The 27997-nt window shown below is 38.9% G+C and overlaps 1 protein-coding gene across 1 annotated transcript; it reads left to right on the top strand.

The window, feature by feature from the left end:
- The first annotated feature begins 180 nt into the window (after positions 1-180).
- Positions 181-27989, top strand: HDAC2 (histone deacetylase 2). The gene is made up of 14 exons (XM_055137175.1): positions 181-485; positions 8758-8870; positions 10082-10199; positions 11653-11727; positions 13107-13245; positions 16042-16183; positions 18910-19002; positions 19101-19209; positions 21452-21592; positions 21714-21822; positions 22511-22641; positions 23730-23885; positions 27201-27258; positions 27610-27989. The coding sequence occupies exons 1-14, from the start codon at positions 434-436 to the stop codon at positions 27638-27640; spliced, it is 1467 nt and encodes a 488-aa protein (XP_054993150.1). The 5' UTR covers positions 181-433; the 3' UTR covers positions 27641-27989.
- Positions 27990-27997: the final 8 nt, after the last annotated feature.

Genomic DNA, 27997 nt, shown 5'->3' with positions numbered 1-27997 from the left:
GCTTTTTTTCCTGTTTACTACTGGGATTGATTTCATGCTTTAAGAGCCGGTCTTTATTTTTTAAACCTAATTTTTCAAGATTCCTGAAAGCGTATTCCTCCCGTTGTACCTCTACTCCCCCCGCGGCGACTGCAGTGGCTTCGTCCCATCTCCCCTCGGCCTCCGGAGGTGGTTTGGCCGCCCCCTCCCCCTCCCCAGTGTCGCGAGTTGGCGCCGCTGCCACCCCCAGCTCTGCGCTCTCGGCCCCTCGGCCGGGCGGTTCCGAGCCCTCCCGCTGCCCCTTTTCCCCCCCGCTCCGGCGCCTGCTTTTCTTCCCCGCGGGACTGCCCCCTCCACCTCCGCCCCAGCCCCCCCCTTTTTTTTGTCCCCGCCGAACCGCGGCGGCAGTAGCCGGAATAGCCCAAGCCGGGAGGCGGAGGTGGCCGGGGAGCCCATGGCGTACAGTCAGGGAGGCGGCAAGAAGAAAGTCTGCTACTACTACGATGGTGAGAGGCCGGGCAGGCGGTCGTGGGAGCCAGGCCGCCGTCGCGAGTGGGCGCCGGGGCTGAGGGGTGGGGAAGGAGGAGGGGCTGACGTTTGGCCGCTTCTTAACCCGTTCCCCACCCGACGCCCGCCGGGGGTCGGGGTGGGGGAGCCCCCCGCCGACTCAGCGCCGGCAGTAGCGGGGAGGGCCGCCCGGCGTTTCCCCCTGCAGCCCGCGCTCTTCGGGCCGCGCGTCCCGCCGCCGCCGCCGCCGCCGCCGCCTCGGCCTAGCCGGCCGCGGGGTCTGTGGCCGCGGGGTCGCGCGCGCTCTCGAGCTCCCGCCCCGCCCCCGCCACCTCGGGGTGCGGAGAGTGGGGTGAGAGCTCGGGGGCGCGCCCGGCTCGGGCCTCCGGGGTCCGGTCCAAACGCCAAGCCTGCTCGGTCGGCATACAAAGCCCCGCGGCCGCGGGAGCTCCACCCCTTTGGCCCCTTCCCTTCCTTCCATCCCGACTCGGTCCCCTCCCTGCCCCTGGGGGCTCCCGCTGCCGGGACGGGCGCTTTCCCCGCGGCCAGACTCACCTCGAGCCCCTCGACCCGGATCGGGGCTGCAGAGCGGGGGGCGGGGGGGGCGGACGGGGACCCCAAGCCCAGCCTGTGGGCACGCTGCCCCCGGATTGTGCAGCGGGGGTGCAGTCCTCGCCTTTGTTAGCCGGGTTCTGGAAGCGTCACTTTTCTCGGATCCAGTGACCAGGCACGGGGTCCCTTAGGGGCTCGGTGGGGGTGGGGAGTGAGCGGTAGCGACCCCCCTCCCTGGTGCCGAGGGGGAATCGGCGGTGGGGAGGCGCGGGAGCTGAGGGTGCGAGCGTGCTAGGGTGGAACTTGATGTGTCCTGGCTTGCCTCGGTGAGAGGTGGTTGCCACCCACTTCTTTGTTGCGCTTTGTTCGATCTGGAAGTGCATCCCCGTTTGGGGGGTGTATGGCTTCCGCAGAAACTCCAGGTTTACTCCGCGCTGGGGTGGGAAAACTTTGAGGACTAGTGCAGAAGTCGTCCCATCACCCGGTGAGCTTGAGCTCAAGGTACGGTGAATTTGCAAGAGGCGGAGCCGCTCATTTCAGGGCTTCTCTCATTGGGGGGTAGTTTTTTGCAGATTTTTTCGTGAAATTCATTTTTCGGTGCCACTGTCAGTGGTGACAAATGAACTAGTAGCCTGTTTCACAGATTGCTGTAAAAACGTTTAACTTCGCTTAAGTGTTTCTACTTGATTAACTCACCAAAGATAGGAATTCTTAAAATATCACCAAGGAGCTAGTCTTCAGGACATGCAAGTTCCCATTTTTCCCATTTTGCTCATACAAATGGTTGAGGTTCGTTTCCTTCGTTCCCTGTAATTCTCAAATCACAGAATCTTAGAGATGGGGAAAAGATCTTTGGGCATTAAGTCAAATAACTACGAGTTTAATCTGAAAATAGTCATGCAGTGTATCTTTAATGGTAATCAATGAATCTTACGTAAAAATGACTATAGCTGGTTGTGTCACTTGTGAAAATTATTATCTTATAAAAGAAATTTAAACATTTGGCAGCTAGTACTAGCAGTCATATATTTTAAAAATATTTTTTAAGAGGGCTACATTTATGTATATGCAGAGTGATTTGAGATTATGCCATCTTTGAAGGGTGGAGAGAAGGGAATGGAGTACATTGTGACTTTAACATGGATTAAATTTCTTAAAAGTTTCTAATGTCTGAGTTCATGGCATATTTTGGGTTCACTGGCAGAAACCTTTCCAGTAAATAGCCTTGTGTCAATTTTTCTTCTTTTTTAAGGATATTGTTTAAGGTTTAGAGATTTGTCAGTGCTTGGGCTAAAGGAGAAAGTTCTTTCTAAAGGTTGGGCAAACTGGTGCTGGAGCTTTCCCTGCAGCTCTTGCTTTGACATTATGGTAGGCTAAGAGACAAAGAGCTTTAATTTTTTTTGTCACCAGACCTGAAGTGGGCCACTAGGAGATATTTAAGTGTCGGTTGTATGAACAGCTGTTTGTTTACAGGCCCATTCATGATGAGCGTAGTTGACAGGATGGCATCAGACATTGTTCCCAAAGGCAAGCTGAAGACTTGATAGGCAGAGTGGAAAAGTTCTAACTGAACTAAAACTTTATTGTAGACACTCAGTTAGCTACTTTAGCAACCAGATATGTAGCTAAACGTTCAAAAATATTTGAGTGTTCTATGAACTCATTTTCACAGTGAAATTTTCAGAAGCTTATATTTTAAACAATCTTTGGGTTATTTAGGGGGAAATATATTTTTGTAGATAATGCTAAATAGGTATTAATGTTAATTATAAGTAAGTTGATATTTGCTAAACTTTACAATTCCAAAAACAGTTTTATTTTCCAAAAGACCCTCTTGTCAGCTTGTAAGGTAGCAATAGTAATTTTTCTTCTTTTTACTTTGTGAGGGTTCAAGCAAAGTAGCTTCTGCATAAGTTTTATTTATTTAAATCAGGATTTAGGGACCTTGCCTTGCACATGATTCAAGCTGAATCTTGGGTCCCTGCTTGACCCACAAGAACACTGAGTAGTGTGTTGGGCCTGGGGCCAGAGCAGAGCATTTGTCTTGCCAGTGTCTGGCCTGGTTCGAACCCTGAACATTGCAGGATGTGGCCAAAAGAGTGGTTGAGTCTGAGTAGCATTTGACTGTGTCGCCCTCTTATTTGGCAAGTATTGTAGGAAGTGGTCCCTGACCCTTGGAACTGGTTGGGAGGCTCCCCCCAAATGAAAATTTGTGGGCATCAGCATTTAGATACTTTGATTTGGTAAAAGAAAGGTACAGGGAAAGAGAGGAGTAGCAAATTCTGTAATCAGGGAAATGGACTTGTATCATTGGAAACATTCTATCCAAGATATCTGTCACTGTTACTGTCACTGTCATCGGAAGCTCATCGGATTTGCTCCAGTAGGCACCAGTAACATCTCCATTGTGAGACTTGTTAACTGTTTTTGGCATATTGAATACCCCACAGGTAGCTTGCCAGGCTCTGCTGTGCAAATGCCCTACCTGCTGTACTATGGCTCCAGCCCATATCCAAGATACATATGTACCAAATGAAAGAAATGTCTCAAGTATTTTTCTTCATGTACTTTGTAGTCTTTAGTATTACACCCTTTTCTGGCGTCACTGGAATTCTGGTTCCAAGTTAACTTACAGATATAGGGTGTTTGCCTTGCAGGCGGCCAACCCAGGTTCGATTCCTCTGTCCCTCTCAGAGCCTGGCAAGCTACTGTGGTGTATTCAATATGCCAAAACTGGTAACAAGTCTCACAATGGAGACGTTACTGGTGCCTGCTCGAGCAAATCCATGAGCAAGGGGATGACAGTGATACAATGATCAGTAGATTGAGGTATCCTTAAACCTTGTGGAAATAGGAGTAATTCTTCTTTAACTGTTGACTCCTACCTTCAGCACTTCCCAAAACATACTTCAAAATCTTGATCATCTTGTATATACAATTTTATATCTTGTATGCACTGTATCAGTAATCTATAAAATGCAGTTGTCACTGAGAATCCTTTCTGACTTCTAAGGGGCAGAGAGATATGCAAAGGATAGGGCACTTGGCTTGCAAGTGGTCTTCTGACTTTTTAAATGTTATTGTCTATTTTAGAGTAAATTAGCAAACCAAACTATTAGGTCCTGATTACAATACTCATTTTTAATCTCATCTAAAAATGTTAGGTATATTTTGTTTTGAATTAAGCTTTAAGATATTTAATTTCTGGTTGATGGTTATGATATGTGATTGTGCTCATACTTGGTATATTAATGTGTGCTCTAGTTTTTTTCTCACTTTGATAGGGAACAACAAAATGGAGACAAGTGTTCAGAGAAAAGCACTTTTAGTGAAAGTTAAATTTTTTCTTTATACATGTTAATAAGATCCTGTTTCCTAGAATGTGCCTAAGTTTAAAAATTTCTTCTGGCAGTCTTTTGCTAGATCCAACTTAAAAACTGCATAGGTTCTTAATTGTATTTGAAATTATAAAGCAGGGAATCATTTCCTTTGGTGTAAATGAGTGCTATACAAATTAGAGCACAGTTTAAAAATTGACCATTGATATTTACTTAGAGTCCTATTTCTGAAATAAGACAGTATTTTTTTCTCAGTATATGGATTTCATTCTCTTGATGTTATTAGTGACTTCGTTACAGTTTTACCACCATATCAGAGGCTTTCTCCTGTTATCCTAAACCCCATTGTTACCTTTCACCCTTTCTTATATATATAAAACTCATTCTTATACTAGAAAATATGATATGCTTTTTGAGGATAATTTGTCTGAATACTGTTTATATTGCCATTTTAAAAAATTAAGTTTTTAAACCTATTGATCAATCAGTGATAAGTAATTTACATAAGATACTTTATCATATAACATTCTCCCTAATTCTTATAACCACTCTGAATTAGGTAAATGGATTTTATCCTTGTTTGGCTCAAAATTCATCATTTACTACCTTTTCTATATATTTTAATTATTTTGTCTTTTGGGGTCACACCTGGCTGTGGTCAAGGATTACTTCTGGCTCTGCACTCAGGAAATACTCCTGGTGGTGCTTGGGCAACCATATGGGATGCTGGGGATCGAATCTGGGCCAGCCACTTGCAAGGCAAATGCCCAACCCGCTAAACTATTGCTCCAGCTTCCCTTTTCTATATTAACTAGGTTATGTTCAAAGAGATATAAGCACCTAATACCTAAATATAGGTATTACAAGATTGCTATTCTCATTGGTAGCTCAAGGGATAAATTATTTTCACTACTTAAAAAAAATTTTGTGTGTGCTACAAAAATAATATCATTAAATACTTATTTCCTTAAACAAAAATTTAAAGTGCTTCTATTGAGAAATCCTTAAAGGAAACATTTCAGAGGAGTGAATGCCTAATAATCTCTTAGGGAATGACAACATTGAAACATGGATGAGATCACAATTAAAATTTCAAGTATAAAGATGTTTGTACTGGTTAATAAATTCTAGATCTCTTTCTATAGCACCTAGCTTGTATTTTACTTTTGAAATTTAGGTTCAGAATTGTTACATGGCTTTATTAAAGTCCCTACTCTATGCCAGGTAGACAAAAGACAATTAACAACCTAATAAGGAAATAAATAACTGTAAAAGAGTAACAGGACCTCTGTTGGGTTCTCAGAGACAAAAGGAACCCAGAAGGAAGAAATGGGTTAATAACCCTTATGAATTTTTGGAAAAGACCTTGCAAACTGCAAAGACCAGTTACTTAGAATAAAACACAATTAACCAGGTAGGAAGCCAATAGGAAGACTTGGGCCAGGTTTGGCCTGACTTGGAGAACCGATAAAAGTTTAAGTGGAGAGAAGTGTTAGTAGAAAAACATTGTAGTGGGTGGTCTGATGAAAGACTGAAAGCAGTAATCAAATGCTTGTTTATATAAAATTTAATGTCTTCTGGGGGTGGGGAGTACAGTTGGGATTGTACAGTGGGTAGGGAGGGATCATGCTGCTGACCCTGGTTTGACTCCTGGTGCTGCATATGGTCCCCTGAGCATCTCCAAAAAGAATTTCTGAGTACAGAATCAGGAGTAGTTCCTTAGCACCGCCAGGATAGAAATGAACTTTGCTGGAGAAGATAGTACAAGAGGTATACGTTTGTCATTTATGGTCCCTTCAACCACACTAGGTATCACTCTTGAGCACGGAGTCAGGAATCAAGTAGCCTCTGAACACCACCAGGTGTGGTCCAGTCCCTTTCTACTTGAAGTATTTTAAAATATGGCACCAAGTAATCATGTAGTTTTTATTTTAAAAAGAAATGGATACTTTTTTAAAAGGAAGTTTTCAGATTAAAACTATTGGAACTTTTTTTGTAGATTAGAAGTTTTAGGCAGGGTGATGCAGTACAGAACAGAATGTTTCCTTAAGTTTGCATCATTTTGATGGGACTGGGGGCCCTAAATTGTAGCCAAAACAATATTGAAAGCCATATATATTGAAAAAAATTGAGAATTTCAAAGTGCCTTACTTTGATGAATAAGGAGTTTCTTATCTTTATTTTCTTTTTAATACCTGTATCATAGGGTTGTTAAGATTAATAAGTAATGTATGAAGTACTTAGTGCTTCCTAATATGTACTTGAAATATGTTAAATGCTGCTACCCCACTCCAAAATAAAAAAGATAGTTCATCTTGGTAATTCTTACATAGAGGCAGAAACTATGTGAAGACTGGAGCTTCTTTATTCTCACACTCATGCTCTCCTTTGTCAGTAATAGCAGTTATTTTTCTTATCTTGAAAATGATGCTGTGTAACAATCTAGTAAACTTTGTATGTCTAAAAATTCATTGAGTTCTTTGGAGAAACTGTGCACTACCACCTATAACTGAGCTTGACAGTAGATAGCACATAGCTCTGCTTTCCTCCTGTGTTTTGTCTAAGCTTTGTTGTTGGCTTCTTCACTGAGATCTTTCCCTTTAGATGACTGTGTACACAAATTGTTTTCAAAAGAACGTATCAAAAATGAGTAAAGTAGGAAGTGGAACATCAACAAAGTCAAATGGTGGCGTTATAAACAGGTGTGGCCAGAAGTGAATGTTCATCTTGGGTTATTATCAAATGTATAGAAAAAACAAAGTTTTCTAGCTTTACAGCATTTTTAAAGTGTGTATGTAGAGTCCGAAGCGATAGTCCAGCTGGGAGGGCATTTGTCTTGCATGCAGCCGACCCAGGTTCAGCATCGCATATGGTCCCTTGAGCACTGCCAGGAGTGATTCCTGAGTGCAGAGCCAGGAGTAACTCCTGAGCATCACTAGGTGTGACCCCCTCTCCCAAAAATGTGTATGTAATCAGAATTTGTAAAAGTACATTAATCATGATGGTGGAAAATACATGGATTATCTAAAGACTAGAAATTTCTAATTTAATACAATTCTTAAAAGTGTTCATTAAATTATGTTTTGTTTTTTGCTTTTTGGGTCACAACTAGCAAGTTACTTAGTCCTGGTTCTGCACTAAAGAATTACTCCTGGCAGTGCTCAGGGGACCATATGGGATGCTGGCAGTCGAACCCGGGTTGGCCACGTGCCAGGCAAATGCCCTACCTGCTGTGCTATCGCTCCAGCCCCCATTAAATTATGTTTTTAAAAATACTATCAATTTAGGATGCTTTCTTACTATCATATATTTTGGGGGGTTTTGTTTTTGGTGGAGCCAGAAGTTAAACTAGTGTCCCACACCTACTTGCAAGTGCTCCGCTGCTGAGCTTTTTATCCCTGATCAAGTCTCCTCCCTTTCTCCTTTCCTCTCTCCCCTCCTTCCTCTCCCCCTCCTTTCTCTCTCCCCCTCTCTTCCTCGCCCCCTCTCACCTCTGACCCTGCCTCTCCACCTTTCTTTCTGGGTTACTACTGGCTCTGCACTCAGGAATTAATCCTGGCAGTGCTCATGAGATGCTGGGGATCAAACCTAGGTAAGCCTCTTGCAAGGCAAGCACCTTACCCACTGTACTGTCTATAAAGCCTTCAATTTTCTTTTTAATGTCACTAATTTCATTAGAGTTTGGTAGAAAATACTATTTTGGTTTTTGTTTTATTTATTTTTTTTGCTTTTTTTAATTCATAACTGTCCATGCCCAAGGAATACTCCTGGCCCTGCACTCAGGAATTACCTCTGGTGGTGCTTGGGGACCATATGGGATGCCTGACACCTTACCCAGATCGACTGCGTTAAAGGCAAATGCCGATCCCGCTGGCCGATCCCGCTGTACTATCCCTCTGGCCCCTGTTTAAAAATCTTTTGTATGAATTTCAAGTCGCTGGGTAAAAGACGTCATTAAAAAGCTAGGAACGATAACTTTACAAGTCACGAATAGTTCAAAATACTATTTTTATTTGTTTTGGTTTTTATTCTTGGGCTACACCTGGTGATGCTCGGGGTTATTCCTGGTTCTGTGCTCAGGATAACTCCTGGTAGACCATATGGCGTGCCAGGGATTGAATCCAGGTTGCCTTCATGCAAGGCAGTTCCCTTACCCGCTCGCTATACTATCTCCATCCCCCAGAATATTAATACCTTGAAAAGTGGATTAATCAACATACTAAAAAAGTATGTAAGTCAGTTTTCTAACATTTTAAAATTATGCAATACGTAATTATTAAGGATCTCAGATCTTATTTTGAATGGTTAATGCTTTTTCATGGGGAACTTGCAGTATATTCAGTATTTCATGAAGATTCCTTGTCTGTCTTTTCTATTTTAGGTGACATTGGAAATTACTATTATGGACAGGGTCATCCCATGAAACCACATAGGATCCGCATGACTCATAACTTGCTGCTAAATTATGGCTTATATAGAAAAATGGAAATATATGTGAGTATTCTTTTGGATAAAAATATATTTAACACTGATTTTCTTTTTTAACTACTATTTTGAAGCTTCCTTTGAAAGACGTTTAGAAGATGAAAAAGTCTGAATGAAAATGGTTTGTTTTATTCTTTTAAGAAAACATGGGACCTATAGCTAGCTCCCTTTTTACCTCTTCAGCCTTTTAAAAAGTACTTTTCTTGGATCGGAGAGAGAAAAAGGGTTGAGATATTTTTCCTGCACACAGTCAACCCTATTTAGATCCCTGGCACTATAAATATTCCCCTGAGCACAGCAACAGCTGTGTGAGCCAAAAACACCTACCCCTACTACTTAATTTCTGGAGAAAAACTTTTAAGTTTAGCATATTGTTTTAACAGTAGTTAATGTGTTCTCAGTGCTACTGAAGAGTTAGCCAGGTGATGTTAGAACAAGAGTTATGTGGAAAATTAAGCCTACAAATAAACTGTTGCCTCCTGGGAACACTGTATTGTGCCAGCAGAGTACATATAAACTACAACTGCCTTGTATGTTTTTGTAGATAAAGGTGGGTGTATATGTAGATAAATACAAGATGCAGCAACTCTTAGCTGTGGAAAAAAAAACAGTAAATGGGGTTGTATAAAATGTGAGTTAATTCCTTTTTGATATAGATATATAGAAAAAGTTTTTAAAAAGTTTTGTTAAGAAAGCTTGTGGGATTTGTTTATGTGAAACAAATTTTTGGAATGAGGATTGTTATGATAGACAAAAGAAAAGGAAGAGATGAGCACTCAAGTCACTGTAGGACAGAAACTAAATGATAGAAAGTAAGAGTGGAATTTGAGTATGGATTTTGACTAACAGTTGATCTATTTCTGCTAAAACAAAGGAGTACTCAGTTGCTGTTAATCTAATGCTTTAAAAAAAGTTTTTGTTAATTGATGTAGCATGATTTATAGTAGTGCTGTTTGTGATTTTGGTATAGAAAGTTGGTCCACTACTAACACCACTACCAAAGAAACTTTTGTCTTTAAAAAAATGGAATATAGATTGACTTTGGGTTGATTATTTCTTCCTAAAACATGTAAGTTTGAATTTTTTTCAAAATTTGCCTATTTGGTTTGGGCAAGTGTAATTTCTTTGGAAAAGACTGCACGAAAGTGTATGCTTGGCATTTGATTACTCTGATAAACCAGTTGTGATTCCACAGTTCTGATACTTATTTTTCTTCACAGAGGCCCCATAAAGCCACTGCTGAAGAAATGACAAAATACCACAGTGATGAATACATCAAATTTCTACGTTCAATAAGACCAGATAACATGTCTGAGTATAGTAAGCAGATGCAGAGATGTACGTTTTTATTTTAAAACTTCATATATTAATATTAAATATAATGAGTATTTTTATAAATTTATTAAGTGGATTTATCCAAATCTAGGTTTTATTCCTGATCTAATGCAGTATTTTCATTTTGTTTTTGAGACAGTATTGGGACAATACTAAGACTACATTTAAAAGATCCTGCCATGTACAAGTCTGCCAAAGAGTAGTTTGTATTTTATGCTCTTTTGTTTAGTCTCAAACCAGTTTGGGATAATAATATACCTGTATTCTTCTGCTTTAAAAAAAGATTAAACTTTAATTTTAACCTACTATTAGTGATTTTTTGATTTGTATGCATTAGTGTACAAATATGTAATCTACCTCTCTTTGTGATGCTTTTGAAGTTTGATTCTCTATTGTAGTGCTCTCATTTATAATTTTACTGCTAGCAACTGGTTACTTGAAGGTGGAGTGCAGAAGGTCATCTGAAATGATGGGTAGACACTCATTCACAGAACCACATACACATTTCTATAATTTGATAAGAAAAAATGCTATAATAAATCAGTCAATTTCAGCCTTTTCATGCATGTGGACTTCTAATGTTCTATTATTGAAAACTAGTAATATTAGAAGACGTATTTGTTCTATGGAGTTTCTAAGACTCAGAAGACATCGGTATTTGTAGGGCAAATGAATTTACAGGACTGATTCAAAATTTACATAATTCCGTGCCATGTTAAGATAATTAAGATAAAGATATTAAGATATTTGAGCAGTGATACCAAAGTTAACTGCAGGCTTAATCAGCCAGTTCTGTGTTATTAACGATTAAATAAATACATTTCAGCTATAGATGATCTGTGTATTGTTAGAGAATATAAGCAGGGGACAGAGAGGTAGTTCAGTGGGTTAGGTGCTTGCTTTGCATGACCTGACTCTGGTTCAATACCTAACTTTCTATACAATTCCCAGAGCACTGCTGGGATTTAGCTCTGAGTACCATTGAGTGTGGCTGAAAAACAACAACAACAAAAAAAGTTAAAAGATTAAAAGTATACAACACTTAATTAAAAAATTATTTCATATATTTGAGAAGAAATAGAAAGTTGTTTGTTTTAAAAAGTAATAAAAGCAAAGCTCTTTTATAAGAAGTTCTTGATTACTGATAAATAGAATAGAGATAGTCCATAAAACCTGACATGAATTGATGATGGCATTTCAAATATAGCTTTAATTGCTCTGGATAAAATGATTGTGTTTTTAAATTTCAAGCCAGCGTCTGATTACATCAAACAAAAAGCATGGTAAGGAAATTATTTTTGTAATGCTCTGGATAAAATGATTGTATTTTTAAATTTCAAGCCAGCATCTGTGATTACATCAAACAAAAAGCATTGGAAGGAAATTATTTTTGTAAGAAAAGCTTCCATGAATTAACAGAATTGGTTGAAATCAACAAGACCCCCTTTTTTTACAGTTAATGTTGGGGAGGATTGTCCAGTGTTTGATGGACTCTTTGAGTTTTGTCAGCTCTCAACTGGTGGCTCAGTTGGTAAGTATCCTGATCCAGTCAGGTTTGAAAAGTTTGTTCAAACTTTGATCTGTATTCATTGGATTATTTATCAGTAAATAACCAGAAAAGTTTCGTGGAGGTGGATTTTGATAACAAAAAGAACTTCCCCTCCCCCCATGGTGTGATTGTCTTTAAAACCACTTGTATTTTATGTTTAACACATCACTTTGAGCATAACTTGTGAGGGAGGGGAAGTTTTGATTATCAGACTCAGTACTCATACATGTGATGCATGTACTGTACAGTTAAGAAACATTCTCAGGATTAATCTGTTTAAACAAGAAATATGTTCCTAGCTCTTAAAATTTTTTTTTCTTTTTCTTTTTGGGTGGTGGTGGGAAGGGCCACATCCAGCAGTGCTCAGGGGCAGCTCCTGGCTCTGTACTTGGGAATTACTCCTGGCAGTGCTCTGTTGACACTATGGGATGCCAGGGCTCAAACCTGGGGAGGCCATGTACAAGGCAAGCGCCCTCCCCACTGTATTATCTCTTTAGCTCCAACCCTTAGAACATTTTATATTTTCACTTTTTGGTTTCTTTCCTCTCTTCTAGTTCCATTGTTACTGAGACTATTTATACTATTAATTAGATCATAGCACTATAGCACTGTTGTCCCATTGCTCATCGATTTGCTCGAGCGGGCACCAGTAACGTCTCCATTGTGAGACTTGTTGTTATTGTTTTGGGCATATCGAATATGCCACAGATAGCTTGCCAGGCACTGCCGTGCGGGCGGGATACTCTAGATATATTTCCAAGAGGGATGGAGGAATCGAACTCAGTCGGCCGCATGCAAGGCAAATGCCCTACCCGCTGTGCTAGTGCTCCAGTCCAGTTAGATCATAGATACTGGAAAATATCTTTCTGAAGAGAAAGTGATCTAGATAGTGATCCTTAATATTTATAATTATATAATATTCTGCCTATCTTGCAGTAAACTCTTCTTTAGAATTCTTACCTAGTTAAAAATTGTTCATTGTTTTTGCTTTTTTTGGGCTAGCTATAACTCACAGTACTCAGGGGTTACTCCTGGCTCTGAGCTCAGGGATCATTCCTGGTGGGTCTCAGGGAACCATATGGGGGGCTTGGGATTGAATCTGTGTCAGCTGCGTACAACACAAGTACCCTACCCACTGTACTGTTGCTTTGGCCCTAAATTTAAACATTTTTTAACTTAATTTTTTGTTTTGGGCAGCATGTGTCACTGCTTGAGCAACACCCAGATTTGTGCTCAAGGTAGTCGCTTCCAGCAGTACTGGAAATAAAATGCAGGTCTCCAGTATGTAAAGCTTGTGTTCAGTCCATTTAATTCCCTGGTTCACTTTATAAATTTTAAGTCTTCCCTGTCTTGTTTCATAGCTGGGGCTGTGAAGTTAAACCGACAACAAACTGATATGGCTGTTAACTGGGCTGGAGGATTACATCATGCTAAGAAATCAGAAGCATCAGGATTCTGTTACGTTAATGATATTGTGCTTGCCATCCTTGAATTACTAAAGTAAGTTAATTTGTATTTTCGTATGGAAAAGTATGTTAATTAAGGCAGTGTGGATTTATGACTTGGGGGCTCTCGAGTGGTTTGCAGTGTTGGGAATAGAGCCTCGGGCCCTTTATGACTATTGTTTTTTAATGTTGAGTCAAGATAGGTTAAAAGTAAGGGTGAATCTTTTTAGATTCATTCAAAACCACTGTGAAGTACAGGAAATTTGCCATATCCTTAATAGAACTAAGAATGAAAAGTATATGCATCTATCTAAAATTGCTATTAAGCACCCTTTTAAACTTAGAAGCTTTTTTTTGGGGGGGGGGGGGTCACACCCGGCGATGCACAGGGGTCACTCCTGGCTCATGCACTCAGGAATCACCCCTGGCGGTGCTCAGGGGACCATATGGGATGCTGGGATTCGAACCCGGGTCGGCCGCGTGCAAGGCAAACGCCCTACCCGCTGTGCTATCGCTCCAGCCCCAGAAGCTTATATTTTAACACTTTAAATTTCAGTTTCTGAAGGCAGGATTTTGAAACCTGTTTGAAAGGGAGGTTTGCCTCTTGGAAGAGCCTAGCCAGCTGCCTTGGGTTCTGCATAATAGAATAGCGCTTTGTTCTTTAATAGTGGATATTTTTTCTTAAAATGTTAAAGTAATGTTTTTGTCTCGGTGGTCATACCTGGCAGTATTCAAGGCTTATTCTTGGCTCTGTGCTAAGGCATTACTCTTGGTGGGGCTCCAGGAACCATATTCAGTGCCAGAAATCCAATCTGGGTCAGCTGCATGCAAGGCAGGTCCGTTACTTGCTGTACTATTGCTCCAGTCCTGGCTGCATTTTCAGTCAGACAACTTAAACATTTAATTGATGACAACCAACATATGGTCTCACTCTGAAACTTTAGTGAAGAAGTTCTGGTTCTGAGATGAGGCTATTTTTTTTTTGTTGGTTTTTGGTTTTGAGGGTTATTTTTGTTTGTTGTTTTTGGTTTGGAGGCCATCCCCAGAGGTACTTAGGGGTTACTGCACTCAGAAATTACTCCTGGTGGTGCTCAGAGGACCATACTATCACTCTGGCCCCAGCTGACATGCTTACAGCTTGCATGACCATGGTATCTGTATAAAAACCCATTACTTTTATTGTTGGTTTTGCCGCCCTCCTCACCTGCCATCCCCTAGCAGTGCTTAGAGGTTTATTCCTGTCTCTGCTCTCAGGAGTTACTCCTGACAGTGTTCCCATAAAAAGCCCATTATTTTGCCTTGACAGCAGCAATACAGTTCTCAGTTCATTGTGTCTTATCAAGATAACATTTGAAGTTCACTATCTTACTTTGAGACAGTTTTTTTTTTCTTCCACAAGATGCTATGATGGTATGGTGGTAGATGTGACACTTAAAAATGCATTTGTTATCACTGTGTCAAGACAGTTTGAAGTGTTCCAAGTAACACTTTAATGAATACCTCATGTGGCTTCTCTCATTTCTGTCCTCTGCATTTGAGGCACAAAATAAACCATAAGCCAAGGTACATAAATGGAGTCTCAATAGCACTATAGACATTTGAGTTTCATGATAATATTCACATGTAATATTTGATTTTGTTGTTGTTTTGTCATTTAAAAATACTGGGACCAGAGAACTAGTATAGTAGGCAGGGTGCTTGCCATGCATGGCTGACCCAAGTTTGATTCTCGACACCATATACTGTTCACCAAGCACGGCCAGAAATGATCCCTAAGCACAGAGCCAGGAGTATGTACTAGGCACTGCTGGGTCTGGCTCAGAAGACAAAAAATACTAAAATGATTCTATAATCTCAAAGCCTGTATAAATTTTTTATTTGTTTGATTTTGGCTTTTGGGTCACACCTGGCCATGCTCAGCGCTTACTCCTGGTTCTGCACCCAGGAATCACCCCTGGGCATGCTCAGGGGGCCCTATAGGATGCTGGGGGATCAGATCCCTCTTGACAGCATGCCAGGCAAGCACCCTACCAGCTGTATTAGCTCTCTGGCCAAGGCCATTGATTAAATTTGGGTTACGGACTAGATTTTCAACCCTTTTATTACATTGAAGATTCACTAAAGAGCTGTTTTAAAGTAATAGTCTCAAAGCTAGGGTAGGCAGTGAAATCATGTGTTCTGGCCCTAGTACGTGAAAGATAGATATGTCAGCTTTTCATCAGCTGCCCAAGACTTAGTTACATGCATATAGTTTTGTATAAGACATAATATTATGTAAGTGTAAATGCACAAATATTTGTATGGCCTACACATGATGTTAAAAATACCTAAACAGCCCTTGGTACAGAAAACGGGGTTTCCCCGTCTCTGGTCTAAAGCATTGGTTTTTGTTGTTGTTGTTTTTTCTTTTTGGGTCACACCCGGCAATGCACAGGGGTTAATCCTGGCTCTGCACTCAGGAATTACTCCTGGCTGTGCTCAGGGGACCATATGGGATGCTGGGAATCGAACCCGGGTTGGCCACATGCAAGGCAAAAGGCCCTACGCGCTATACTATTGCTCCAGTCCCCAAACCAGGGTAGATTGAAAGAATTTTTTTACCTACATTGAAACTAAAGTTCAGGTATTTAAAAGACTCAGGTACTTGTTTTCTATCAATTGCAGGTTCACAGGTATAAAAGGTTGGTAAGGGGAGTGTCGGCCTCTAATGGTAACTTCAATATTTGGTCTTTTAGACTGGTAGTAATACAGGAGAGGGATCAATATGTGGCACACAAGAGCTGGGACATAGATTCCTGAATCCATGGTATTTCTTCGTATCAACTTTTTAAAAATATGGCTTTATTTTCAGGTATCATCAGAGAGTCTTATATATTGATATTGATATTCATCATGGTGATGGTGTTGAAGAAGCATTTTATACAACAGATCGTGTGATGACTGTATCTTTCCATAAGTATGGGGAATACTTTCCTGGTACTGGAGACTTGAGGGTAAGATTGAGTAAAAACTAAGATTAATCTAGCTGGATAACTAATCTTATTCCTAATTTGTGTGAGTTCAGTCATTTGAAGCTTATGTGCAGAGATGGCACACAGAGCCTGGCAAGCTACCCGTGGCGTACTCGATATGCCAAAAACAGTAACAATTACAGTCCTCATTCCCCTGATCCTGAAAGAGTCTCCAGTATGCCATTGGGCTACACTAGTACGCATCGGGGACGGATGGAGACCTTACTGGCGCCCGCTCAAGCAAAGTGATGAACAATGGGATGACGGTGATACGGTGTTGCAGAGATGAGTCATTTGTATGCTCTAACAACATCTCAGGCTTTTGTTTTGTTTAGTTCAACCACACCCATGGATCTTTTCCCTCCTAGAGATCTGTGCTCTGCTGGGAAATAGAAGCTAGGTCTCCCACACGCAAGGCACACTCCAGCCCTTGGAGCTATAGCGTCTGGCACTGTCGCAGTGTCTTCACACTGTTAGCACTGTCGTCCAGTTCATCAATTTGCTCCAGCGGGCACCAGTAACATCTCCATTGTGAGACTTATTGTTACTGTTTTTGGCATATGCAATACGCCACAGGTAGCTTGCCAGGTTCTGCCGTGCGGGCGGGATTCTCTTGGTAGCTTGCTGGGCTCTCTCAGAGGGATGGAGGAATCGAACCCGGGCCTGCCCCGTGTAAGGCAAACGCCCTACCCACTGTGCTATCGCTTCAGTCCTTTTAAATGTGTAATTTTATTTAACCATAATATGGTGCCCTCAGTAAGTTATAATGGGTGATACTTTCTTTACATAAAAATGAGCAGTCAGTTTAAACTTGTGCCTTTCAGGAATAAAAATTTAATAATTTCATTTCCGTGTAAGATAGAGTATCTTCAGTGCCCCTATCCAGTTGATTGATTTGTCTTAGAGACTCGGGGGTTTTGAGGTATAATTCTTAGCACCCTTTGGTTTCAGAGCACTGCCAAGTGTTCTTTCACACCACCCTTCAGTATAATCCTAGCATCACCCCTGGTCTTTCTTAAAGTGTATGTGCTCAGACCTAGATACTTTCTGTGATTCTCACACATTCAATTTTGAGAACTACAGCTTAGTTAGAATTTGTCTGCAAACTTTATTGCATACCACTGGAAATTAAGAAGAAGCTTTCTGAGCTTTAAGCTTAAAGAGATATCTTGATAGTATAATTCTAATTAATCTAGAAATCACAGATTTTTCAGTGATTTTTGACGGTTTTATTTTCTGAGACTGAAAAATGCTAAGAAAATGTGTTTTTAAAGATTGGATAAGGACTTCAAACAGTTAAGATTTTATTTCCAATGTATAAAATGCTATTATAATTCTTTACTTCTGATATTATTTATAAAGGCATATCTTAATTTTTGTGAAGAAGTTAAAATCAGTTATCATGTGTAGTTTCAGTTGAACTTTTCTTAGAACTCATTTTTGTTGTCTGAATTGGCAATTCCTTCAAATCAAACAGGAAGATTCCTCTGATCTTAGGTCATTGTTGGATCAGTGCTCTAGAGGGAAGGGAATCTGGGATAAAGTAATAGTTGCAGAATAAGAAATGGAATGGAGGGCTGCAGAGATAAGATAGGAGGGGTTAAGGTACTTTCTTATCTTCGCACGCAACTGACCCTGGTTAAATCTCTGGCACTACATATAGTCCCCTGAGCACAGTCAGTAGTATGCTGTAAGCATCCCCACGTTTGACCTCTCCCAACCCCCTCCCCCCAAATGTAAAGTTAATTTCCAGCATCAAGCTTAGGTAAAATATCTATTCTGAGTCTTAGTGTTAAAGTACATCCCAGCTGTATTTTTCATTCAACAGTGTAAGGATTCACACATTCACACATATTTAGTTTATCCATATTTGTATATTCTATACATATGTATTTAGTTACGTATAAGGACTGAGATTTCTTTCAGATGATAGGGACATTAATATATAATTTTTTGTTTTTTATATGTCCACATATATAACACAGTTCTATAAAAATTTATGTGTAGAGCCTGTCTCTGAATTTCTCCCTTTTGAGTTTGTTTCTGTTTTTTAAGGCATTGACCCATCCTCCTGTTCTTTTCTTCCTTTTCTTACTGGAATCACATAGAGCAGAGCAGTCATCCTTACTGCTCTAGTCATCAAACACTAGGTTGTCCTAGTGTTTGAGCTCATGACCTCGTGCCTGCAGAGCTCTTGGGAGGCTCTCATATCTACTTGGAGTGACCTGACTCAGCAGCTAGAAATATTTGTTTCGGGTTCAATTGAAGATTAGATTTCAGTGCTATAGTCTGTAACCAGTAAAACTTCAAAAATCTAAGCTTCTTCATAAATAGACCTGCCAGATTGTGAATTATACGTGGACCACAGCGTCAATTGTCCTGCTGGATTCTTTGGCTTCAAGTATATATTTTCGATAGTATTTCTGATTTAGTTGCTATATTGAATGAATATTTTGTACTAATACAAAATGCAGCTTATATTGTCTGTAATTGGCAGTTTTTTCTTTACCCAATTAATCATTACATGGCACTTAGATATTCATAAGAAATTCATAAATACCAGAACTTACATATTATTTTCTTTTTCAGCTTAGAGATGGATTTGTAGTTGGATATTATTTCCTAGTCTTTTATTCTTTAAAAAATTTTAATAAATAAGTTAGGTTTTATTGTGAAATATTGCACTAACATTTAAAACTTTATTTTAGGATATTGGTGCAGGAAAAGGCAAATACTATGCTGTCAACTTTCCAATGAGAGATGGTATAGATGATGAGTCATATGGACAGATATTTAAGCCTGTAAGTATTATTTTTTTAAATAATTTTGTTTTTCAAAACGGAATTTTAAAATGTTTCTAGAGATACTAACATTTGTTATCTATTGTTATTGAACATAGATCATCTCAAAGGTTATGGAGATGTATCAACCTAGTGCTGTGGTGTTACAGTGTGGTGCTGATTCACTATCTGGTGATAGACTTGGTTGCTTCAATCTGACTGTCAAAGGTAAGTGATGGAAAAGATGATGCTATCAGAAAAAAATTTTTCCACCCAAGAACATTTGATGATGCTTGTAATTTTTTTTTTGTCTGTTTAAACACACAACCTTGTGTCTTGTATATGGTTTGTGTTTGGAATTGATTTTTTTTTTATTAGCAATGTTGTCTTAGTAAAGTACTCATCAAATGCATATATGTATATATTCATACATGAATACTTTTATAGAACTCACTAAAATTCCAGTCATAATATTAATATTTTGATCATTCTCCAGATAGCATGCAAATTTGCTACGGTTTTTATCCTTGTATATTTACTTCTCATTATCAAGGAAGGACAGTTTAGCCTTGTTAGGCCACTTTGTCTTCAGCGGCTGCCTTCCATTTTTAGTTTACTTAATTTTGATTGTGGTGTTCTGTGGTTACAGTATTAGCCAGTAGCACTGAAACACTTTTTAGCATATGTAAGGTTTTTTTCAAAGTTGCATGACTTGTTTTTCTTATCAGTTTTTATTTGAGTTAACTTATTATAAATTCTTAATATCTGCATAGCTTTATATGTTCGTGTGCATCCAGGGTTTTTTGTTTTGTTTTGCTTTTTAATTGCAGTCTTGGAGAAATAGCATTTCACCTCTTAGACTTGGTAGATGGATAACCTAGTAATTATAAAGTTACTTTGCTTCTCTGTTGTATTGGTTCCTCTCACTGCTCTTTTTTCTGATTTTCTCATAATTTTGTCTCATTTGGTAGGAGATGTTTTTAAGAAGTTTCCTAGAAACGTTAAGTGAGATTGAAAGTTCTACCAAGGACTTATATTTTGCTCATTCGCAATAACATGTAATAGATGTCCACAACCAAAGTACATTACAGAATAATCTGCTAGTATATACAGTGAAAGTTTTGTTTAAGCTTTCGTTTTTATTTTGTTGATGTGGATCAATAATGATTTATCATGGCTATTACATGTAATTTGGGATTGTTTTCCCTGTAAACTTGTAAGAAGTAAGTTATTACTTGTTTAAGTGGAGAATTCTCAAGTAGAACTTATTCCACAATAGCTGTGTTGACCTAGATGTAATTACTATATAAGATTGTTCTCTAATGACCAGCATTAGAATTGTGGCAAAATCTGTTAGTTTTGCATGTATTTTGTTGAATCATATGAAAATAATTGCCCCTTAAAAATAACAGCTTTCATAAATATAAGCTGCACATTTATATTATATTTCAGCTGGCTGACAACTGTATTTATATGAAGAATATATTTATGGTTGCACATATTTAGTATGATCTAGCTTGCCCCACTGCCAACTTCAGTTTGGTTTCCTATGGTCTGTTATAGTCAACAAGTACCTCTTTCACCTTCCTACTACCTTTATTGATTTTAATTTCCATAGATTTTAGTCTTTAAAAAACACCTTTATGGGTCATTTTTGTCAGTTTTGGGGATGAAGTTGTTAGTAACTTAACATAACCATTTAACTATGACACCTAAAAACATTTCTTTTATCCTCAAATTTGTTTTTCCTCAAAGTTTCAAAATTTGTTAAAACTTTCAAAATGCTGATATTTTATAATCTTGGATAAGCAGATGTTTTCATAGCATCATTACCTTAAGAATAATCTATAGTTAATCTACATACCTTTTTTTTTGTTTTGGTACTACACCTGGCAGTGCTCAGGACTTATGCCTGACTGTTCAGGGATTGAACCTGATTGGCTGCATGCTAGGTGAACGCCCTACCCTCTGTACTACCTACCAGTCAGTCTCCTGTTTGAACTGTCTTACAAAAAATTTTCTTAAAATTCCCTCTAGGTCTTTGGGAAAAGTGGTAATAAGCCAAACTAAAGGTGTATAACATTTTATTGTAACTTGACCTTTCCCCCCATGTATCCCCACATAATTATCTCAAGGTTTAAATAATAAAAAGTCGACCTGAGTTTGATCCTTGGCACCTCGTATGGTACCCCAAAACCCACCATGAGTGATTCCCTAAGCATAGAGCCAAGGAGTAAGCACTGCAGCACTGCCTGGGTGTGGCCCCAAAACAAAACAGTCATATTTATTCTTCAGTGTACATTTGGCTTTCTATCAGAGATACTTGATAAAATAGATTATTTATTGTGTTTGCTAAATTTTAGATCAGGAAATAAAATTTTTAAAAATTACTTGGATAATCCATTTTGATGAATAGCTAATATATTATCTTTATGATATGCAAATTCTTTCTTATCTTTATCTGTTTTAGGACATGCTAAGTGTGTTGAAGTTGTAAAAACTTTCAACTTACCATTACTGATGCTTGGGGGAGGTGGATACACAATCCGTAATGTTGCTCGATGTTGGACATATGAAACTGCAGTTGCCCTTGATTGTGAAATTCCCAATGGTGAGTGTTCATTGTCAAAATATAAAATAGATGTCTTATGCTTAGTATAGATTCCAAAATATGTAAAGAGAAGCATGGTTGGTTAACTAATTTTAATCCCCCTCTTTTTTTTTTTCATTAGAATTGCCATATAATGATTATTTTGAGTATTTTGGACCGGACTTCAAACTTCATATTAGTCCCTCAAATATGACAAACCAGAACACTCCAGAATATATGGAAAAGATAAAGTAAGGCATCATTGTTTTGATAAACATATCTTGGTGTAAGTTTAGAAGCATTCATAGTCTTAAATAATTTTTTTTTGGTAAAATGGATTTTTAAGTTGTAGGGAGCACTATAAAATTTTACATTTTTTTGCTCTGCCTCAAACATTTTAATAAAGCTGTGTCTCTAAGAACAAAATGGTTTAGAGGGACATTTATATATAGAGACATGGGTACCTGGGTTGGTATCCTTAACTCCTAGCTGTATCACAACTGGCAAGTGTATCTTAGCTCTCCTGCTTGTACTTACTGATCAGTGCTGCAGTAGTTGTTAACCCAGGACTCAGAAGTTAAGCCAGAACTGAGGTTTCCAAGCTTAATTCAACCTAATACCCCCTTTTCAAGAAAACAAAAAATAACCCATACTCTTCTGAAGTGCCTTTCAGAGGATGCTATTACCCACTTCAGGAAACCGTACTCTAGAGAAAAAGATGTTATATTAAGAATGTTTATCTAGGGCTGGAGAGCTTTATAGGGGATCCCAGTTCAATTCCCAGTATTGCATATGGTCCCGCTGAGCACTGCCAAGAATGTACCCTGAGCACCACAGGATGTGGTCCAAAGCCCCCCAAAATATAGGTACTAATTTTCTTATATATGAGAGGGACTTGAAAAATATAACTTGCCTGATGACTTTGTCTTTGTTATTTAGACAGCGTCTATTTGAAAATTTACGCATGTTACCTCATGCCCCTGGCGTTCAAATGCAAGCTATCCCAGAAGATGCTGTTCATGAGGATAGTGGAGATGAAGATGGAGAAGATCCAGATAAGAGAATTTCTAGTAAGATAATGCCTTTATTTGAGGGAGTTTTTTTTGGGGGGGGGGTATTCTTTTTTTAAAAATATGACCAGTTGAAGGTTTTAGTTACCTAGGAACGTCACTATACATCATAAGCACGCTATTGTTTGTCTTTATTCCTCCCTATTCTTTAGTTTTTAATAGATTTAAATTCTTTGGAGTCTTAAGTCTTGAATTGAGAAAATTATGGCAATTTCAGTTCAAATGACTTCAGATGTATGGCAGATTCGTCTAAATTTACAACTTAGGCAACTCATGTTTAGGAGTAAAGAAAATCACTTATTTCAGAGAACTGAAAAAATTACCTTGTATTTGAATTTACCATTTCAGTTCACTGTATCACTGTATCACTGTCATCCCATTGTTCATAGATTTACTTGAGCGGGTGCCAGTAACGTCTCCATTCATCCCAGTCCTGAGATTTTAGCAACCTCTCCTTACTTGTTTTACCCAATAATTGGAGGCTCTTTTCAGGGTCAAGGGAATGAGACCTGTTATTGTTACTGTATTTAGCATATGGAATATGCCGCAGGGAGCTTGCCAGGCTCTTCCTTTCTCCATTTCAGTTAATATAATTGTTAGATTTATAGCATAATGGTATGTAAGGCTATCATAGATGTTCTAATATATTTGGTGCTGCTGGTGTGTGTGTGTGTGTGTGTGTGTGTGTGTGTGTGTGTGTGTGTGTGTTTGTATTTGAATCAGAAAGTCCGTATTTTATATAAAAAACCTTGTCTCCGACTATTTCTTCCTTGGAAGGTTTGGGTGAGAGAGGTATGGGGGGGCCCTCCTGGCAGTTACCAGCCTATGTGGACTGGTAGTTTAATGTGAGGGGCCCAAGGATATAGTGCTGTTCAGGTCCTGTGACCTTGTATGGTTTTAAATGAGATGCTGAAATGTTTTTTATGTGTCTTTGAATTCTTCCTAAATCAGATCTAAGTTTTCAGTATTTAGCATGCTTTCTATTCTAATCTTAAGATCATTATTGTGGTGTCTAGTTACTACATGAGTGCATGTAGCTGTTAAGAAGATCTGTGACTACTTTTTCAATATTTTCATTAAAATACTAGTTCGGGCATCAGACAAACGAATAGCCTGTGATGAAGAATTCTCAGATTCTGAGGATGAAGGGGAAGGAGGTCGTAGAAACGTGGCAGATCACAAAAAAGGAGCAAAGAAAGCCAGAATTGAAGAAGATAAGAAAGAAACGGAAGACAAAAAAGCAGGTCAGATTTGATTATTGGTAAATGTATTTTAATGTAAGTTTTTTTAAAAAAAATAGCAGTTTCGTGGGATTATTTTTGTTTTATAAAAATTTTTTGGGCCACACCAGGCTTACTCCTGGCTCTGTGCTCAGGGAACATTTTGGCAGAGTTTAAAGGACCATGTATGATGCTGGGCATTGAGCATAGCAAGCGCCTTACCCTCTGCACTGTCTCTCTAGCCCCTTTCCGGCTCTTTAGGCTAGTGTTGAAGAGGATGGATGGTGGGCAGTAGAGTGAAGCACTGCAGTGCATATTTCACATGCAGTCTTAGGTCCTCTGCACCCTGCTAGATGTGGCGCACCCCAACCCGCCTGCCCCTGATTTGAGGATTTGACAGTTATCTACAGAGTAGATAATACTGAATATATGAGTCTTTCATGGACGTGATGGCTTTACTCTTAACTTTTTATTTTTATTTTTATTTTTGCTTTTTGAGTTACACCCGCCTCTGTACAGGGGTTACTCCTGGCTCAGCACTCAGGAATTACCTCTGGTGGTGCTCAGGGGACCATATGGGATGCTGGAAATCGAACCCCGGTCGGCCTCGTGCAAGGCAAACACTCTACCCTCTGTGCTATCGCTCCAGCCTCTTAATTTTTTTTTTTTTAATTTGGAGCTCTGAATGTTACTCATGTTTACTCCTGCAATACAGGAAACGATTTTACCTTGTCGTGTGGGCTTAAAGGGGCATGGTGATGTGGTATTGATTGGGTAAGAACGTCAGAGTATTTTTAAACCATTTGTGATCTCAAGTTGAATTCTAAGGTCATGTTTAACTTCCTAAAGTTTATTTGATAAAAATAAAATACAAAAGAATTAAGTTATTATACCAATACCAGCTTGATGATTTTGAAAAGCCTCAAAACAGACTACTGGAATTGAAGAAAACAGGCAAAATAGAAAGGGATTTAGGAGCTGTACTTGGTTTTGTCTTTTTTTTTTTTTTTTTGCTTTTGGGTCACACCCAGCAATGCTTAGGGATTATTCCTGGCTCTCTGCTCAGGAATCACTCCTGGTGGTGCTCGGGGGGACTATATGGGATGCTGGGAATTGAACCCGGGTCGATCACATGCAAGGCAAACGCCCTACCCGCTGTGCTATCACTCCAGCCCCTTAAATTGTCATCTTTTATCAGCTTAATGTGTTAAAAAAATAAGTCTTTTGGGCTGTATAAATTTGCTACCATTATCTGTTCTTTTTTTGTTGTTTTGTTTTTCCTGGTGTGTTTGTGTGTGTGGTGTGTGGTTTTATTTAAAATATTATGCTGTAGCACTTAACGGGATTTTATATCTTCCTATTAGACTGAGTTGCCCTGGCCTGGGGAAGGGGAGGAATAGGATCATCTTTTTTTTTTTTTTTTTTTTCTTTTTGCTTTTTGGGTCACACCCAGCGATGCACAGGGGTTACTCCTGGCTCATACACACAGGAATTAATTCTGGCGGTGCTCAGGGGACCATATGGGGTGCTGGGATTCGAACCCGGGTTGACTGCATGCAAGGCAAACGCCCTACCCGCTGTGCTATCACTACAACCCCAGGGGCGTAATATCTTGAAACTTATTTGTCTGTATTATTAGCACTTTGTGTATTTCCTGATAGATACGTGATACCCGTATGCAAAAATTGTTACAAATACAAGTCTTGGTTGTCTTTATGTTGATCCTGTACTTTGTGGAAAGCAGATTCTCTCACATTGAAGTATTTAAGGTATAAATATAACTATAAAGATAAGAATCCATAGCATATGTCTGTTTCTGTTCTTTAACTTGGGTTTTTATTCCACTGTATGTTATTATCTAGCTCCTGTTGTATAAGGCAAACTCATCAATACATTACAGTGATGGTTCCGCTTTACTGCTGAGTACTGAGATGTTAGGATGATTCAGTGTAGATGTAGGATTGTTCTGGTACTTTTCTCTCATTACCTCTCTTTTTCTTTCCTTTCATTATTACTGCTAATGTCTTCTGTTACCTTTTGGTGTTTCTTATTTGTAAATGTGTATTTCCATTAATTTACTTTTTTGGGGGAGGTCACACCCAGCAGTGCTCAGGGGTTACTCCTGGCAGTGCTTGGGGGACCATATGGGATGCGGGGGGATTGAACCCAGGTCAGCTGCGTGCAAGGCAAATGCCTTACCCACTGTACTGTCATGACCTCCATGAATTTCTTTTACTGCTATTTTAGCTATAATGAAAGTACTTTTTGATTTGACCCTATTGAGAAGTGTGGAGGTGAGGTTGTGTTCAGGGCTTACTTGTGGGTTGGTGCTTAGGAGACTATATGCAATGCCAGGGTTAAACTAGGGTCAGCCATGTGCACACAAGCACCATAATCCACTCTCTTGCTGACCCCGATTTTTATAGGGCTCTTGAAATGGTTAAAATCCCTGAACATAAAAGTACAAAACGAAATACTGTAGATTTTTTTAACTTTGGGTCCAAATTTAGTTATTTCTTCCTGATCCCATTTAGAATTCCAAAATTAAGTCAAAGGTTGAAATAAATGTAGTTCATATTTTTAACATGTGTTTGTATTACTAGTACTTAGACCATCTCCTTGAAATGCTTATGTAGAGTGCTTAATACTTTCTCTTTATTATTGCCTCATAGCTTTCAGCTTTCATTTGCTTATTTAGAGAAAGCATTCACATTTTGGGTTAGTATACTTGAGCTATCTGAAGTTCACAGTTTAATTAATATCTTAACTATTTTACAGTCTTTTTTTAATATTATTAAAATGTAAAGTTTGGGGGCTGGAGAGAATAGTACAGAGGTAGTTAGGCTTATCCAGGAGTGCACATGACTGAAAGCCCTGAACCCCACTGGGGTGGGCACCACAGGGGCAGAGCAGAGTCCTATCCCTAGCCCTGAACCACCTGCCCTCTTGGCCAAATATTTACTGTTGCCTTTCTCACCCAAAAAGTGCTTTGATACTGATATGTACCACTAGTGGCTCACACTAGTATGAGGTTTAATTAACCTAAATTACAGTTTTATGTGTCAATATGTTGTTGTAAGGGAACCTGTCAAATGTGTGGTAGTCTTCCCACACCTCCCTCCAGCCTTTGCGCGTGTCATATTTTCCACATCAGAGACCCCGAGTGTAATACTGTTCTCTTGATGCTTTGAACCTCTCAAATAGCACCTGACACAAGTTGCTTTATTTAATTCAAGGATAGTATGATGGTACATCAAAGCTTTTTACATTCTAAGTGAAATTTGTTTTTTAAAATACAACTCCCAAGTAGGTTCTAACTTCTATCATTTTTGCTTTTAGATGTTAAGGAAGAAGATAAATCCAAGGATAATAGTGGTGAAAAAACAGATACCAAAGGGTAAATCACATTTCTCATTTTATAATTTTCAAATTAAACACATTTATAGCTGTATATTTGTGCTTTTTATATATGATTTTCTTAATGTTATAAGATGGGTACATTTAAGAAGTGCTGGTCTAATGGAACATTTGTATTTTTATTCTAAGAAAATTTATAAATACCCAGCCATAAACAGTTTTGTGTAGTCTTTATATTGGATAGCTTGAAGTGGACTGTAAATCATTAGACTAAAGATGAAAGCAGTCCAGAAACAAACACGGTATTTATTTGCATTAATCTTCAAAATCTGATAGCTCATTGCATTTAAATTAAGATTATGTCATTAAATGTTGATTCCTCTTTTAACAGAGCCAAATCAGAACAGCTTAACAACCCTTGAATTTGAGTCTCACCAATTTCAGAAACCATAAAAAAGTGAGGAACTATTGGGAAGAAAATGTCTTTTTTTTTTTTTTTTTTGGAAGACTTCTGGCATCATTTTATACTATTTTGGCATGGACTGTATTTATTTTCAAAATGGCTTTTTGGTTTTGTTTTTCTTGGCAAGTTTTATTGTGAGTTTTCTAATTATGAAGCAAAATTTCCTTTCTCCACCATGCTTTATGTGATAGTATTTAAAATTGATGTGAGTTATTATGTCAAAAAACTGATCTATTAAAGAAGTAATTGGCCTTTCTGAGCTGATTTTTCCATCTTTTGTAATTATCTTTATTAAAAAATTGTACTTAGATTTGTC

The sequence above is a fragment of the Sorex araneus genome, chromosome 4 (genome assembly GCF_027595985.1).
Source record: "Sorex araneus isolate mSorAra2 chromosome 4, mSorAra2.pri, whole genome shotgun sequence".
Lineage (NCBI taxonomy): Eukaryota > Metazoa > Chordata > Mammalia > Eulipotyphla > Soricidae > Sorex > Sorex araneus.
This window is presented reverse-complemented; position numbering and strand designations above follow the sequence as displayed.